General features: G+C 24.9%; 4 protein-coding genes across 9 annotated transcripts; 2 read left to right on the forward strand and 2 right to left on the reverse strand.

Moving 5' to 3' along the window:
• Nucleotides 1-3,466: 3,466 nt before the first annotated feature.
• Nucleotides 3,467-8,392, reverse strand: LOC132931694 (protein DDI1 homolog 2). Of its 4 annotated transcripts, none has more exons than XM_060997658.1 (7): nt 7,866-8,392; nt 7,611-7,805; nt 5,925-6,409; nt 5,039-5,228; nt 4,886-4,946; nt 4,670-4,742; nt 3,467-4,171 (listed from the first exon to the last, which is right to left on the reverse strand). In XM_060997658.1, exons 1-7 carry the CDS (start codon nt 8,131-8,133, stop codon nt 4,091-4,093), a joined length of 1,353 nt encoding a protein of 450 aa, XP_060853641.1. In that variant the 5' UTR covers nt 8,134-8,392; the 3' UTR covers nt 3,467-4,090. The 4 variants fall into 4 exon arrangements, with proteins under 4 accessions (XP_060853641.1, XP_060853632.1, XP_060853615.1 ...); XM_060997649.1 differs by having other exon boundaries at nt 5,925-6,412; XM_060997632.1 differs by having other exon boundaries at nt 5,925-6,412; nt 7,611-8,392.
• Nucleotides 8,393-8,553: 161 nt separating this feature from the next.
• Nucleotides 8,554-9,197, forward strand: LOC132931752 (ATP synthase-coupling factor 6, mitochondrial). The gene is made up of 2 exons (XM_060997734.1): nt 8,554-8,705; nt 8,769-9,197. The coding sequence occupies exon 2, from the start codon at nt 8,776-8,778 to the stop codon at nt 9,082-9,084; it is 309 nt and encodes a 102-aa protein (XP_060853717.1). The 5' UTR covers nt 8,554-8,705; nt 8,769-8,775; the 3' UTR covers nt 9,085-9,197.
• LOC132931737 (INO80 complex subunit C) lies at nt 9,185-12,538 on the reverse strand. 3 transcript variants are annotated; one of them, XM_060997722.1, is made up of 5 exons: nt 12,311-12,538; nt 10,718-10,844; nt 9,629-9,728; nt 9,492-9,559; nt 9,185-9,426 (listed from the first exon to the last, which is right to left on the reverse strand). In XM_060997722.1, the coding sequence occupies exons 2-5, from the start codon at nt 10,790-10,792 to the stop codon at nt 9,295-9,297; spliced, it is 375 nt and encodes a 124-aa protein (XP_060853705.1). In that variant the 5' UTR covers nt 10,793-10,844; nt 12,311-12,538; the 3' UTR covers nt 9,185-9,294. The 3 variants fall into 3 exon arrangements, with proteins under 3 accessions (XP_060853705.1, XP_060853695.1, XP_060853686.1); XM_060997712.1 differs by having other exon boundaries at nt 10,718-10,847; XM_060997703.1 differs by having other exon boundaries at nt 10,718-10,858.
• A 108-nt stretch (nt 12,539-12,646) lies between these two features.
• Nucleotides 12,647-15,198, forward strand: LOC132931728 (triosephosphate isomerase). The gene is made up of 5 exons (XM_060997691.1): nt 12,647-12,797; nt 12,853-12,983; nt 13,044-13,252; nt 14,482-14,700; nt 14,765-15,198. Exons 2-5 carry the CDS (start codon nt 12,875-12,877, stop codon nt 14,969-14,971), a joined length of 744 nt encoding a protein of 247 aa, XP_060853674.1. The 5' UTR covers nt 12,647-12,797; nt 12,853-12,874; the 3' UTR covers nt 14,972-15,198.
• The last annotated feature ends 1,274 nt before the right edge of the window (nt 15,199-16,472 follow it).

A 16,472-nucleotide genomic window follows, 5' to 3' on the forward strand; every position in this document is an offset into this window, starting at 1 on the left:
TTTGAAAAAGCAGTAATAAATGCAGCAAAAAATGTATTAGGGGAACATTTAATAATAAATGGTTGTTTTTATCATCTATGCCAGAGTACGCGAAGAAAATTATCAGAATTAGGTTTAAAAAAAAAATATCAAGAAGATTACGATTTTAATGAATTCTGTGGTATATTAGATGGTTTGGCTTTTTTGACACTAAATAGGTTACAAGAAGGTGTTGACTATTTAAAATCAGTGATTCCTCTTGGTGCCGAGGACTTATTTCAATATTTTGAAGAAACTTACGTGAGTGGAACGATACGTCGAATAAATAAGCAAAACACTCTACATTTAACCGTTCGACGTTTTCCAGCAATGTTTCCTCCGGAAACATGGAATGTTCACCAAACAACTCTTAATAACAACCACCGAACCAATAATGTTTGTGAATCATGGAACAATCGATTTTGCCATTTGGTTGGAGGAAAACACCCCTCGATTTGGACTTTAATTACTAAAATAAAAAATGAAATGTCGGCAGATAGTGCAAAACTTACTCTGCAAAATATAGGAGAGTCCAAAACCAAATGTTCAAAATCGAAAACCATTCAAAAAAGATTAAAAACATTATGTGAACGGTTAAATACCAATCAAATAGAAGTGGACACATTTAAAAAAAAAATTTATTTCAATTTGAGAAAAAGATTATAAAATAGGTATTAATAGGTTATAGGTATTAATATATAATTTATATAATTATTTACATTTTTTTTATTATTATATTATTGAAATTGAAAATATTGACAATTTGTTTAAAATTATTTACGTTTTTTTTATTATTATATTATTGAAATTGAAAATATTGACAATTTGTTTAAAATTATTTACGTTTTTTTTATTTATATATTATTGGTTATTTTATTATTATTTTATTATATTATTAGTAACTAGGCGAGAAGTAACATTGGCAGATTAGGAATTCCATATTTTAACAATACAAATATAAATATAGGACGATTTATAGATATTAAGATATACCATATCTTAAGAGGACGTTGATCCCGCACTATATCTAGTGTGCTTTTATTTAACTTTTAGGTAAGATCATAATCTGTTATAATCTGATTTTTACGATATTTTAATTTTTAGGTGAGTTATAAGTATGAAAAATATTAAATATTTGAAAATGCTCATAATTCACCTAATAATTAAAATATTTTATAAAATATTCATATACACGTATTTATTAGAATATACATTTTAGTTTTGAATATTAGACAATTATTATTATTTAAAATCTTACAAAATCGCATATGGGGTTAATTTTTCTGTGGTTATTTTTTCGCGGGGTTATTTTTCCGGGGTTATTTTTTCGCGGTACCAGAAAAGTAAGTCACATCTGCAGATAATGACCCAACTGAGGGAAACCAGGAGAAGGTCATTTAATTCTCAAAATGCGTTATGCACATGCACTACATTCTGTTATTCTTATTCCATGTCAGCGCGGTGTACAATAAAAATGTCCATTATAATTTATAACGAAAACATTTAAATAACGTAAACATACTAATATGATTAAAAAGTAGTAATGAACTTTTTTATTTTTGTTTTCAATCATTTCAAAACAATTGAGTTGTTGAAACTCTATAAGGTTTATAGGTTTTTATGTTTTACACACTTTTATAGTAGGTACATTAAAACCTATTGCAGTATTGCGTTGTATGGTAGGTACTAGTTTACAATCTCAAACACTGAATAACTATCTTAAATTAGTGATACACCAACATTATTTTTTTACTATAATCTATCACATTTAAGTGCTTATTAATAATATATTATTCAAATTTCAAATTGATTGATATTATTTATGAAATATCTACCTATGAAAAAAAAATCTTATGATTATATTGTAATTTAGTTTCATTTGCTAACATTTAAAAATTGCATTGTTTAATTGTTTTATTAGTATTAATTATATATAATTAGTATTATTCATCAACTTTAAAAATTAATAACTAATATAGTAATTAAAAAATAATTTCAATAATAATTTTGGATTTGTAATCTAGAATTTATTAATAATAATTTTTTTTAGTTTAAATTTGGTATATAGATGTTAGTTTTTGATAATTTGTTAGGTACCTTAATATAATCAATTGTTCTTTATTATAGAATTTTTACATTGATTGATTGTTTCTTGATGAGTCATATCATCAATTGTACATATTACTTTGTTTATGAGTATAATATGGAAGCTATAAAATTAAAATTCTGTTAACTTAAACCAATATTATAAGCTTCATCTCTACATAATAAACCTATTTTTTTTTTATTAAAAAATAAAATAAGACCTTTGGTAACATAGGCCATTAGGCTTATAGATAATTTAATTAATTACATAATATATTATTGTCTACTTATTCTAATTATTCTAAATTATTTTAAATCTTGGTTTGAAGTTTGGCAGCTATGATATAATGTATGGTGTTGGATGATTGTGAAGAATTTCAGCTAATGTTTCAGGAAGGTTGTAACTTGTTCTGATGTTATGATAAATTCGGCATTCAGTGAGAATGTAGTTAATGGAGATTTGGACATCGTTGGTTGTACATGTTGGAAAATATATCTATTTTATGGCATTGAGATTTTTTTTATTTAGACACCATTTTTCTAGACAACCTTAGTGTAAGTAATTTTTTTTTCTAAATGTATGTTATCTTTGTGTATTTAAACATTCACAATAAAGTTAACATACAGTAGTATTATAAATTGAGCATTATTGACATCAAAGTTGGTGGTATTTGTGTTCCAACATACAAAATATAGAGAACATTTGTTTCATAATTTAAGTATTTTTATGAAAAGCAGAGCTCAACTAAAAGTATAAAGTTTTATTATACTTTTAATAACTTTATATTGAACACGAGTTTCTGAAATATTTAATACCTATATATAAATATATATTTATATTAAAATTAGCATTAATATAGTTAAATATAGTATTATATACATCAACTATTTCCCCCCTCCCCATATTGCTGTATGGCTATATTAATTGGATTATACATTAAAATTTGACTCTTTATGGTGTCTGCCAGTGCACTTTAAAATATGTTTCTATGATACTACTACTCTAGGTATCATTCAATTGAACATGCTTAAGTACACAATTAGATGACAAAGAGAAAGTGACTGCAGCTTTAGAGAATGTACATCTATCAATAGTTTAAAAAAAATGCATAGCTGTTGTATAATTTTTTGATAATCATTAAAAAAGTCTTTTAACATTTTACTCTGATCTATAAGATATAATGTAAATATACATACACATAATCATTAATAATTTTATTTATTATCATTAACCAATTTTATTGTTAAAATTAATTTTTAAATTATTTGATGATTGAATAACGATGTTTAACATCACTACTATAATAAAAGGATTTAGAAATAAGGAGTACTAAATAGGTATGCAAAACAATTATAACAAAGATTGATTTTTAAATTATTTTTATTTTATACAATCATGCATTTGTTTTGAACACAATATTTTAGGTAATGCAAAAACTACAAATATTGAAATATATTATTTTAGCTTTGTTGTGGTTAATAATCCCAAACCTTATTTATTTATTATTATTTACTTTTAATATAAGACTACATAAACCGAATGAAAACTTAACACCTTTAATGCATTTATATAATTGTGTAAATGATAGACAAAAAGTCATTATATTGAAAATACAGTCTCTAAATGAAAAGAAGTTAACATTTTACCAAGGAGAAAAATTACTAGAAAGGAATTTTTTAGAAACTTATAAATACCTTTTATTTGTATGATTTTATTAATATTTTAAATGGTTAACATCACTTTATATATAGAAACAAAATGTAATTAAAAATATACATTTTCTTAAGGTATTTATAAGTTTCATTTAAAAAATGTATTGTTAAATTAATTAATTAAAAACAAAAGATACATAAATTCAGCCAAAAAATTATAAAAATAATGAAATACAAATTTGAAAAATTAAAACTAATATTGACTGAAAAATAGAAACAGTCTCGAAGAGGAAGAATATTTTATATTAATATTGTTAAAAACTTCTGACAACTGTCAAAATTTTAATATTTTTGCAAATAAGGAAGCCATAGCTTCGTTTTTATTTCCATTAAATCTTTTTAATTCTTGAATAACCTAAAAAAAAAAAGAAAATAATGAATTATAATTATATAAATTTAATTATTTTCAGTATAACTATGTGTTTCATAACATTATTAATTATTAGGTTAAGTAACATTATAGTTTAATTGAATTACAATATTCTTTAAAATGATAGATTTGAAAAGATACCTTTCAAACAAAACAAATGTACCCATTTATAATAATGTGTGAACTATATAGGTTTGTTTAATTAGTTTGTTTGAATAATCATGTCTAATTGAATTTATTGGATAGTCTACAGATTTATACAATTATTCTATTTTATCATTTATTTACAGTTATTTTTTCTTAAGAATGTTAGTTAAAACACTCAATACAGTATACCACTATAACTTAAGTCAGAAACACAAAAAGTGATCCTTAACTATCTTGCGCCATGTAGTGATTAGTTTTGATAGAGCTTATAATAGAAGTATTTAACTTTAGACATCATTCTGGATATTATTATATTCAATTTTTATTTTTATTTACCTGCTCCCTAGAAAATCCTAAGTTGATCAGTTCTGTAATATCAGTTTCTTTAAAAGATTGACTAGATTTACTGGTACCTATAAAAATTATTAAAACAAATTAAATAAATAACTAAAAATTTGATTGTATTAAATAGCTTTTTACAATAACAAAATTAAATATTTAATATATAAAAAACAAAGAAATTACTAACAAATATAGATCGGAAAAAAAAAGGTACCTGGAAGTAATGGGAAATGTGTAATTTGGACAAAGTAGGCATCACGTCTTCTTTTGTCTAATTAATTTTAACAATAATATAAAAATACTTTATCTTAAAGAAATTAAGAGAGATTATGTTCATTTAAAAATAATTTTATGAAAATTTACCACTACTTTGTTGTGTTTTTTTGCTTTCATCTATAGCTTTTCTTAGTTCTTTATCTTCATTTTTAGTCCCATCATGATCACTGGATGTAGTTAAACGACCACAGTCTGGCAACTCATTTTCAGGTAAAAATGGTGTTTCAGTCCCTGTTGTTCCAATTTTTAAAACGTTATGTTCCAGGTCTATGCAACACTATTGATTTAAATAAATAAATAAACATATAAATCTTATAATCTTTCGATATTTAGCATTTTTGTCAATGACATTGATTTAATATTTTACCATATACAATTTTTTTTTAAATATAGGAAAAAATAAAATAAAATAAAAAGACATAATCAGTATACAAAATTCTGAATCAACATATTATGTTGTTTCTATTTTACAAATGCTTAACATAGCAAATTTTAATTCAAAAGGATTAATTTTGTGTTAACTATAATATTAGTTAGGTACTAATACTAGTATTTAATTTAATGATAATAATATTATTTGGGGCATATCGTAAGCTTCTACTGATATTTATATTTTAAAACGAGTTATAAATATTTTAAAATTGTAAAGTATCACAACTATTATTCAATTTAAGATTGAAATATAAATCAAAAATCTACTAAGTGTCCAAGATAAGATAATATTATTAACGTAACCTTTAAGTTTGATAACAGATCTATTGACACTAATTAGTAATTAGTAATATTCAAGCTAAAACTACAAAAAGTGTTCTCATTAATACAGAGATTTGTTATGTCTTATGTGTATTTTTATAATAAGAAACTAAAATGAAGAACGGGGAGAATGTAATGAATTGATATTCTTTTGATAAGAAGAATTATGATTAAAAAATGTTCATAAAAGGAAATGTTTATTAATTGTAAAAGTCTTTACTTGATGTCTTTTTAGCATATCTAATCCAAGAAGCATGTCCATTGGCTGATCTTCAAGAACAGAAAAACTGGTTGTTAAAAAATCATTTTCAATTGCAACTTGAACCATATGTATCCTGCCAATAATTTTTTGTACACCAACACCTTTAGCTAACCCAGCCCATCTACTGTCAACTAAACGCATGATGTTACATCGTTCAGCACAAGCAGATGACATTATTGTAGTCTGCGCTCCTGAATCAATAAAAGCTTTCACTGGATATCCATCTACTTTACAGTTTATATAAAGCATGACAACTGTTCCAAACATTTCTGGATTGTATTCCATAGCTGCTTCCATGTTAGCTTCAATGTTTTTTTGACGTATTTCTTCTGCTATTAATTTTTGTGCTTCAGAATCAAATGGATGAGCTTTCATCATTCTGATTCTTTGGTCCTCGCGCTTTTTTCGTTCTTCCATTTGCTCAGCCATCACATTTGCAAATTCTTCTATATAAAAAATTAACAATTTAATTTCTATATTTTTATCAATCTCAAAATATTTAGCTATACATAAAGAAATAGTCTATTTTATTTTTAAAATACTATTGGAGTTTAGAAATTAGCTCTTAGCTAAATCCCTTTAATTATTGTGAAATGTTTATAGACAATGGGTGGTCTAGATTTTTAATTTAATTAAAAGATCCTTTTTTAAAGAAATTTATATCATTAGTGAATGGGACTAACTTAACTATTTAATTTCATATATTATATATAGAGTGATTCAAATAAGCATACTCAATTCTAATTTTTACTTTAATAATGAATATATTCAAATTTTGATTTTTAGTATGTTTGAATATATATTTAAAGATAATGTTTTCTAATTCTTATAATTTTTTTGAATTACTTAAGGTCCTAAGGCGATCTAAACTTCTGTTTCTCAAATGAATAATTTCCCTTAATATTGTAAATTACTAAGTAGATAATTTTTTTTAGAAATGTTGGAGTTAATAATAAAACATTTGAGCAAGCAGATTTTAGTGATTAAAATATATATCAAGTATTAAAGTCTTTAAAAATGATTTTACAAAAATATAAAATAGATGTAATATTGAAACTAATGTTTATTATACTAGGGAAGAAGGGACCATTTTTACAAATTATAAATGTAATATACTAATATGTTGATAACATAAACCTATTAACCTAAGTTTACAAAGTTAATTCAAAAACTCATTTGAATTTTCATATTAATTCAAAAAAATCTGCGATAATTTAATAGAAAAGGGGAAATTTTATTTGAAAAATAGAAATTTGTATTTTTAAAGGGCATTTCATAAGACTTAATTAGTACAAAAAAATCTCAAGAATTTGAAAATGTGGTGTAAATGTATACCGATAAAAAACCTAAAAACGGATTTTGATTAACGGTAATATTGAAGAAAAAAAGGTGCGAATATGCTTAGTGAATCATCTCATTTATTACATTGTAATAATATTGAATATACTCTATAGCTCATAAGGTTTATTAAATTTATACGTTAGATAGCATACAATATTAAGCTTTTTAATTTAATAATAATTCAATCTAGTCTAGTGTGTTGTTGATTTACTATCATATCATCAATATTAGTACTTATCTACTTAAATAGTGAAGAAATAAGACTTTGTACTTAGTATTTAATAAGTGTGACTAGCTACTAACCTATTTTGTTAGAGGTCAATGTATCCGCAAGTCTGGGATTATTTTGCTTTAGGAGTGCTAATTGTTCTGGACTGGAGAGAAATAAGTTCCTAACATACTCTGCATCTTGCATTTGATGCTGTCTGCTAGTGTCTGTGTTGCTATTAGATGAACCAGGCACTTGAATACGGCTAAAGTCAAATTGTGGTAACATGTCTAAAAAACAAAACCAATTACAGATACAAGGTCCAATAAAATTTATTTCATTTATCCTACTATTGCTGGGACTACTAAATGAATGATCCATTGCAGTAGCGCTACTTGCAACTCTTTGAATTATGATAACATCCCCATCGTGAACACCCAAGTTTTTCATCGTACTAAAATCGTCAACCAAAAGCTGACCATTGTGTGTAAGCCCAGTTTCCTGTGATGGAATTCCGGTTTCTACTTCACAAAGTGCCTTGAAATTGATTAGTTCTAAGTCCTCGCTTACGTCGAGTACAAACAAGTGGTCGTCGTGTGTTGTTACAGTAATCTTCATTATGTTAAATTTTAAAAAAAATTTTCTAAAAAAATGTAAATTGACTAATTTAAAATTGTAGTGTTTACTATTATCTAATATTTATATTCTATTTTCTATCTATTTAAATAAAGAAAACCACCCAGTCATTCTTTGTTATTGTTGTCATGGCCACACGCTTATCAGAAAACATGAATTTACTGCAACGTAGTTGTAGAATAACAAATTTTTCACGTTTAGAAAAAATGTAAAATATTTTTTCAGAATTTATAACTTTTGTTAAAATTGAATATAAATAGAAATGGTATTGAAAAAATCTTGTTTATGTATCAATTTTTAATACGTTGTCCGAATAAATAATATATATCAATACATATAATTACCCTGAAGAATTTTATTTTGGATACACTGTCTTTAATCATTAAAAAAAAAAAAAATTGACATTCGTCTTAGAGATAGGATTCTTGACTAGGACAGGGGTAATTGGACATATGATTTGAGGTTTTATCGTTTTATGTGTCGATAAATTTTTCACGAAGTTTTAAACTTGAAACTTTTCTGTATAATTGCTCCACGAGTTGTAACTTCACAGAGTAAGTATTTTGTTATTTGTGTATGTTTAAAATACATGTATTAATATATAACCAATATTTTAGATTTAACATGTTGTCATTTAATTTATTACAAAAATTGAATGCCACTGGATCGGCCAGTCGATTTGTTCGCCGCAACATATCGGCTTCATCGGTATTGATGGCCAACGTTTCAGATCCCATCCAACAATTGTTCTTGGATAAAATTCGCGAGTACAAAGGAAAATTTGATTCCAAGACATTTGACCCCTCAATTGATAAAGGTTACAAGGCTGATCTAGAGAAGATCGGCAGACAATACAGCATTGGACCAAATGAAGATCCTACCAAATTCCCAACAATTAAATTTGATGAACCCAAAATTGATCCACAAGTTTGAAGATAATACATTTTGTGTGTTTTTATACTAATATAAGTAGTGATGTAATTATGCAGGAATAGGAAGATTAAGAGATGGTAAAATCATTAATAAACACTGATTTATAAAGTTCATTGTTGTTTAATAATAATTCAAGATAGTAATATACATTTTACTGTTACCAACATATTTATTCATTTTATGTATCAGTCTTAATAATCAAGTTTAACATTATCCAATAGGATTATATGATCCTCGTAATGTCAAATATCCAGTAATAATATCACTAGGCAGATTTCTTACAGTACTGAATTCTTCATGTCCAGCATAGTATAAAGATGTTTGGGGATCTTTATATTTGGCCTTTTTAAAAAGAAAAAAAGAGGGATTAGTTAAGTATTTATAAATAAACATTTTTATATTATTACAATTAATCCACTAATATCTGAATATTTTTTGGCTGGTTTGAATGATGGCGGAGCAGAAATACTGCTATCTGTGAACAGAAATCATCCAAATTAAATATGAGGCATAATTGCATAAAGAAGTAATATGGATTATTTACAATTAATTGAGTTATCAGGCCAGGGTAAATTTCTTTCTTGAGCTGTTATTTGTTTTAAAGAACGCCACAATTTTTTTTTTCCATTGATTGTTTTGGTGCTCTGAAACATTAATTATTAAATACTCATAAATAGCTTAAAAAACTTTATTTCTTACATAATTGAATATTAATAAATAAATCGCACACTATTTGTCTTTATAAAAAGATTTGCCACTTTCAGAGGTAAATCTATAGGAATGAAAAATGGCAAAAATATTTCAGTGGGGCGGTTATGAGCGTTAGATCATAATTAAATTATTTTTTTAAATAAAAAAGTTAGTACAAACATTAATAGAAAATATAATATAATTGAATTATTAAACTGTACAGTAGTTGTAGCTATAATCAACCGTTAGAAATTTTAAAACTAGGAGGTATGCTGATGGTAAGACAACATAATCTGATGAGATATCTAAATAGTTAAAGATTTATGGGAGAATTAGGCTGAGAATCCATGGTTTCTACTAAACTATTTTTTTTTCATTCGCTATACAAATAAATCAGTAGTAAAAACAGTAGTTACTTACTAATTATTTTTTACAAAACTATTCTACTGTTTATAATAGTACATATTTAATATATATTGACATATTGTTAATGTAGCTTAATAATATAGTTTACTAAACTACTTTTAGAAAGAAAAAAATTAAATTCTATTGAAGAATATGGGTAAAGGGTCAATAAGCTTTAAATAAATATGAATTAAATACTTGTATATGTGTAATAGTGCTATACTATTGTGTAACTACAACATGTACAATACTATTGATACAATTAAAACCATTAAGTATACCTATTTATAAATTTAGTATTAACTAATATAAATGATAAAGAATCTTTGAAATAGTATCAAATAGTATAATAAATATTGAGACTGAATTATCTATTAAGGTTGTCGACAATAATATTTTATAAACATTTTTATATAAATTTAAGCTTATACAGTTATAAAATATACATTTTAATTATTGTATTCATTACATTTAATTTAATGACTCTCAATAATTCATATTAATCAAAATTATTAAGATTTTTAGTAAATTTACTTACGTCAAAAGTTGAGTCCTTGAACACAAACTTTTTTTCTTCTTTGTGAGTTGTTTCGTCTACAGGATTATTTGCCATGAGTTATTTGAAGATTAAACCATTAAAAATAAAAAATGGATGTTCGATTTGTCTACTGAAAAAAAACTATTATGTGTTAATAGATTAATATATTTTATTTTTTATCAAATATTTATTGAATAATTCAATAATGTCAAATTTGTATTTCCAACTGACATAGTTGGTAGTCAATTGATGCATACACATTTTATTCCTTTATTAAAATGGTTTGTGCATCAACTTTTGCTTTCCTGTTTACAGCACTGTTATTTGTGTTTGTTATTTTCATAGTCCTTATACTCTGAGTATGAGTTCTATGGCTATTTTTATACATTTTTCCATGTGAATGTATTATCCATGGTTTTTTTTTACTACTCGGCAGCTATAATACTGTACAGATGAAATCAGTTTTTTCTAATATTTTCAACGTAAAACCACAAAATGTCAGCATATATACCAAGTTGTTTTAAAAGGTAAGTTTTAATGTAACATGGTATTTTAAACTAATTACTTTTATTTTTAACATACATTACTAAAATTAAGTATATATTATGTATATACATATATAATTATCATGAATTCCAATGAAATTAGTTTTTAAGACTATCATTTTGTTTTAATTTTTAAAAGGTGTTGTTTATCTTAAAAAACTCTATATAATAATATAATACTACACAGAATACAGAAAAATCACATAAAAAATGAAATCTCATAAAACCAAACTATTTTACTTTATTTTGTTTCAAAATTGTTTATTATTAATTTTAATTATTAACACATGATCTTTAATCGAAAATAGCAGATTTAATGTAATAGGATGATTTTTTTAAACATAAGATATTTTTTTGAAAAAAACTTTTTTACATAAGTAATTTAAATAAAATAGAAAACAAAAGGTTTATGAACAAAATATAGATTATACATTTTAAGTGACAGCATAGGAAATATTCTGCTTCAGAGTAAAATAAAAATATATAAAATGCCTTGTAAAACATTAAATTTACTGAAATATTACACTTAGGTAGTCTTATGAGAATAAGCAACCTTTAACCACCAGGCCCGGCTCAAGTGCTTAAACACACCTAGGCAAATTTGAGTTTTATCGCCCCTTACATGTAAATATTACATCAGTTCTATAATACAAAAATGTTAAATGTTGCCTTTGAGAAATGCCCTAGTCGTGGGCCTATATCGCCTACCCTATGAGCCAGGTCTGTTAACCACTAAAAATCAGTACCAGATGACAATTTTATTAAAGTGTGTTTATGTTTGTGTACACTTAATCTTGCTATGAACTAATGAACTAAAAAATTACCTATTATACCTATTGAACATTGATGTTCAATTGTGTTTCAATTTAATATATATTTAATTGAGATTATTATCTTAATGTCTTGCTTTATGTTATATGTATTTACTCTTTAGTCTATATATCTGTATTCTGTGCCCTAAGGGCTTCATTATTTATTGTAAAAAATTTTCCTCTTTACAACAAATAATAATAATTATTATTATTATTATACGACTATATATACTTACTCAAAAATAATTAAAAACACTAAATACTATAATTTATAGTACTTGATATTACTAAGGCACTAGTGTCTAGTAGTACTAGTTTCAATAGTCAATAATGTATTGAATTAGTTGAATTCACTGTAGACAAATATATGAATTACCAAAAGCATAGAAACTTTATATTTTAATTTAATTTAATTTATAATTTATATTAATATATTCTATTTTTTATGTTGTATTATTGTTGTTATATATTGTTATCTACTATTTCAAGTAGCAACAAGACGCAAAATAATGATAACTTATCATAAAGTTATCAATTTGACTCGTTAAATAATTGACCTTAAGCCCCCACTAGAGGTCATAAGTATGTCCTACGTTTTTATCACGGCCCATGTCAATACTTACGTAGTTACGTCCGCTATCAACATCAATTTTCATTCGACCACAAAATAGATTTGACGGTCGGCGTCCTTTAGAAAATCACTTCATCTCCATTTACCGTGCAGTGAGTTGCAGCATCCATTGTTCGTTGACTGTCATTTTCTATTTTTCTCTTCTAGATCGTTTTACTCAACAGCCATCATGTCTCGAAAATTCTTTGTTGGAGGCAACTGGAAGATGAATGGTTCAAAGAAAGTCGCCGATGAACTACTCAGCAATTTAGTAAAGGGACCCTTGGACCCTAATGTCGGTAAGTTCATGACACTAATAGATTGAGATGTGCATACAGTTCGATAAATTCTTTTTGCAGAGGTTTTGATTGGAGTACCAGCCATATACTTGAATTCTGTTAAAGAAAAAGCACCATGTAACATATATGTTGCTGCACAGAATTGTTATAAAACTGAAAAGGGCGCATTCACAGGAGAAATAAGCCCTAGTATGTTAAAAGATATTGGTATCGATTGGGTGATTTTGGGTCACTCTGAACGCCGGCAGATATTCAATGAGTCCGATACTGTGAGTATTGATGTTGAATTATACTGATAAGTAAAAACTGACTTTCAGTAAATACTATTCTTAAACACAAAAAATATATTTATTTTATGAAAACTTGAATCTTTCCCATCTTATTTTCATGCCATAAGTTACAAATCAATGCCTTATTTAGTGTAAAAAGTGCAGCATGTCTAATCGTCTCATTCCACATCACTTGTTAATTCTTTTTATGCTTTATTTATTTACTCATGGTTTATATTCATATACATATTACAAAGTGTATTTTTTTTCTCTATGGATCTACCAATAACTTTTTTTAATAAATATAATTGACAAAGATTTGCAAACATATTTTATAGGTTATCCACTTAATTATTTTATAATTTGTAAAGATATATTATACATAATCCAATAGGTACATTCTATTACTATAAAAATGTATTTATTATTTTTATTTTTAATGTTTTTTGTTCATTATTGGTTGTCAACTTGTGTGCAGGGGCGTGGCTTTACTATATAAACAATTATTACTACTTGGGTTATTTCTTAATATGAATAGAGTATAATTGTGTATTATTTATATTTATACAATTACAATGCTCTCAAATTTTGTTTTTATTTTTTGAATTGTTTAATAGTTGTTAATGTGATTATTAGACAATAGTCCAAACTTTAATATGTTTGTCTTATTTACTTATGATTATTAAATACATTTAATACAAAAATAAGATTCTTTATCATGATCATAAGTCCTAACTCTAAAGTATGTTTGATTTATTTTCTTATGATTTTTACAATATTGTTTTAGTACAGACATTATGTATAATCACTAAAAAATAAAACGAAAATAGCATTAGACTAAAGTCTAATAAATAATAATTAACATTGATAACTGTTAACTCAAACAATATAAAAAAAAAAAAAAAATGGAAAAAGACAAATTTAATGTTAATTATCATAATAATAATACATTTTATATTAATAGGTTTTTCCTAATTTTTTAAAAGCAAACTATCTTTAAACTTCTCCAGGGTCTCTTGACCCTATTTAATAAAATTACATATACCAGTTAATCTTTCTTTATATATTTATATTAATATTCTCTTGTGCCTAAATTATAATAGGAAATTCAATTTAGAATAAATATTTATGATTTAAAAATTTACAAAAGTATGAGGAAGGTTCTCTCTCAGATTAAGCCTTGATATTAATACAATACTAATACTAAATTATTTTTAATGTTCTAACAGCTCGTTGCTGAAAAAATAAATCATGCTCTTGAGTCTGGATTGTCTGTTGTTGCGTGTATTGGTGAAACTCTTGAAGAACGTGAAGCTGGACAAACTGAAGCTGTTGTAGCTAAGCAAATTCAAGCTATTAAGGAAAAAATATGCAACTGGCAAAATGTAGTTATTGCTTATGAACCAGTCTGGGCAATTGGTACTGGTAAAACTGCAAGCCCTCAACAAGTAAGTTATTGAACATTTCTAAAATGATTTTATTGTATACTTAAATTATATTATTTTCCTTCAGGCTCAAGATGTCCATAAAATTTTGAGAAAATGGTTAACTGATGAAGTAAATGAAACCGTTGCCAAAACTACACGCATCATTTATGGTGGATCTGTGACATCATCTAATTGCCGAGAATTAGCTAAAGAATGCGATATTGATGGGTTTTTGGTTGGAGGTGCATCTTTAAAACCAGAATTTGTTGATATAGTCAATGCTAATCAGTAATAAGTTTAAATCATAAATTTATATGTATAAATGAATACATTATTGTTGTTTTTTTATAAACTTAATGCAATAGGTATCTAACTCAATACCATTTAGAATTGATCAAAGCAACAGTTTTGTGAATAAATGTATGTTTATATTTATGTTAAATATTGCTTGAAATACTAGTTAATTTTCCTTTATTACTATGGTGAACAAAACTTAAAATATATCCATTCAAAATTTAATTGTTTGTATTATAAATTATTATAATATTATAACATCAGTATGTACTCATTATACTTATACCTTAAAATACATAGTTTGTATGTTCTTCCTAAATCATGTTATACATGTCTAAAATTACCATAATCATTACTCTGTCACATTGTTCTTAGAGAAGAAATCTTTAGGACACTTAAATGTCACTTTTCAGATTGAAAAAAAAAATAATGATAACTTTTGGTAGGTACCTATATTATCTGTCCAGATAACGAGAGTATAATAAAAGATAAAAAAGAAGATATTCATAGTAATAGATGGTTAGTCAGTTTATATCACTAAGCACGAATTAAAATATACTAATATATATAAAAATATATGTATATATGTATATTTTAATTCGTGTCACTAAGTATATATTTTTATTTTTTAATAAGTTTATAATGCTATCAAATAAATTTATTTTTAAATTAGTAATACCGTATGTAGAATTATTTTTGTTAAAATATTTTCACTAATCACTATTATATTAATATTTATTATAGCACATAGTTTATATTTATATTATTCATTATTTTCATTAATTTTTGAGTAAATACTGACTTACCATAGATTGTTGTGATAAGGTATGTGTAATAAATGGATAATACCTTAAAATTAATTTAAATATTTGAAAATATCATTGTGCATATAAAATATAATAATATACATTAACACGTACAAGTATCAAGTCCTCGCAAATAATATTGAATTACAACAAAATAACTAAAATTGTTAATTGTTATATCAATATGTATCTTATTTTGTCCAAAATCCAAATTTAAAGTTCAGATGTCTAAAATAAATTGTGCTTATACATTTTTGTAGATTTCTATTTCCCAGTAAAAACCATTTATGAGAAACTACAAAATTTTCAAGCTTTATAATTAATTTTATAAAAATTGAATATTTTATAAAATTTTAACTACAAATTAATTTTAAGATGTTTGTGATTTTGACAAATTTCAGAATTTAATCATTTGATACTTGTGAAAATAATTTTTATAGTTTCAAATATCTATAAATAACTTAAAATTCAAATATTTTTGAAAAAATTATTGAGTGAAGAAAATGATAATATGAGTAGGTTAGTTAATCTACGACCTTTTTAGATTACAATAAGAAAACTAAAACTGTTTAATGAAAAATTGTTTTAAATTTGCATTTTTAACTTTTTTTTTTATCCTCTAGTAGTCTAGTAAATTGAATTCACCACCACCCAAATAACAGCTAGATCTAATTTGTTAACAGAAACCTCTGA

This window comes from Rhopalosiphum padi, chromosome 1, assembly GCF_020882245.1.
Source record: "Rhopalosiphum padi isolate XX-2018 chromosome 1, ASM2088224v1, whole genome shotgun sequence".
Classification (NCBI taxonomy): domain Eukaryota; kingdom Metazoa; phylum Arthropoda; class Insecta; order Hemiptera; family Aphididae; genus Rhopalosiphum; species Rhopalosiphum padi.

Bases quoted from the DNA above. Each gene is read 5' to 3' on its own strand.
- LOC132931694 (XM_060997632.1), bottom strand. From the start codon at position 8,133: ATGAAGATTACTGTAACAACACACGACGACCACTTGTTTGTACTCGAC. The intron at 5,229-5,924 runs GTAAAGACTTTT...TTAAATCAATAG, and splicing joins ATATGCTAAAAAGACATCAA to TGTTGCATAGACCTGGAACA. The intron at 4,947-5,038 runs GTAAATTTTCAT...AAAATTAATTAG, and splicing joins AAAAACACAACAAAGTAGTG to ACAAAAGAAGACGTGATGCC.
- LOC132931752 (XM_060997734.1), top strand. From the start codon at position 8,776: ATGTTGTCATTTAATTTATTACAAAAATTGAATGCCACTGGATCGGCC.
- LOC132931737 (XM_060997722.1), bottom strand. From the start codon at position 10,792: ATGGCAAATAATCCTGTAGACGAAACAACTCACAAAGAAGAAAAAAAG. The intron at 9,729-10,717 runs GTAAGTAAATTT...TTAATGTTTCAG, and splicing joins TCAAGGACTCAACTTTTGAC to AGCACCAAAACAATCAATGG. The intron at 9,427-9,491 runs GTAATAATATAA...CTTTTTAAAAAG, and splicing joins CAGATATTAGTGGATTAATT to GCCAAATATAAAGATCCCCA.
- LOC132931728 (XM_060997691.1), top strand. From the start codon at position 12,875: ATGTCTCGAAAATTCTTTGTTGGAGGCAACTGGAAGATGAATGGTTCA. The intron at 12,984-13,043 runs GTAAGTTCATGA...TTCTTTTTGCAG, and splicing joins ACCCTTGGACCCTAATGTCG to AGGTTTTGATTGGAGTACCA. The intron at 14,701-14,764 runs GTAAGTTATTGA...ATTTTCCTTCAG, and splicing joins AAACTGCAAGCCCTCAACAA to GCTCAAGATGTCCATAAAAT.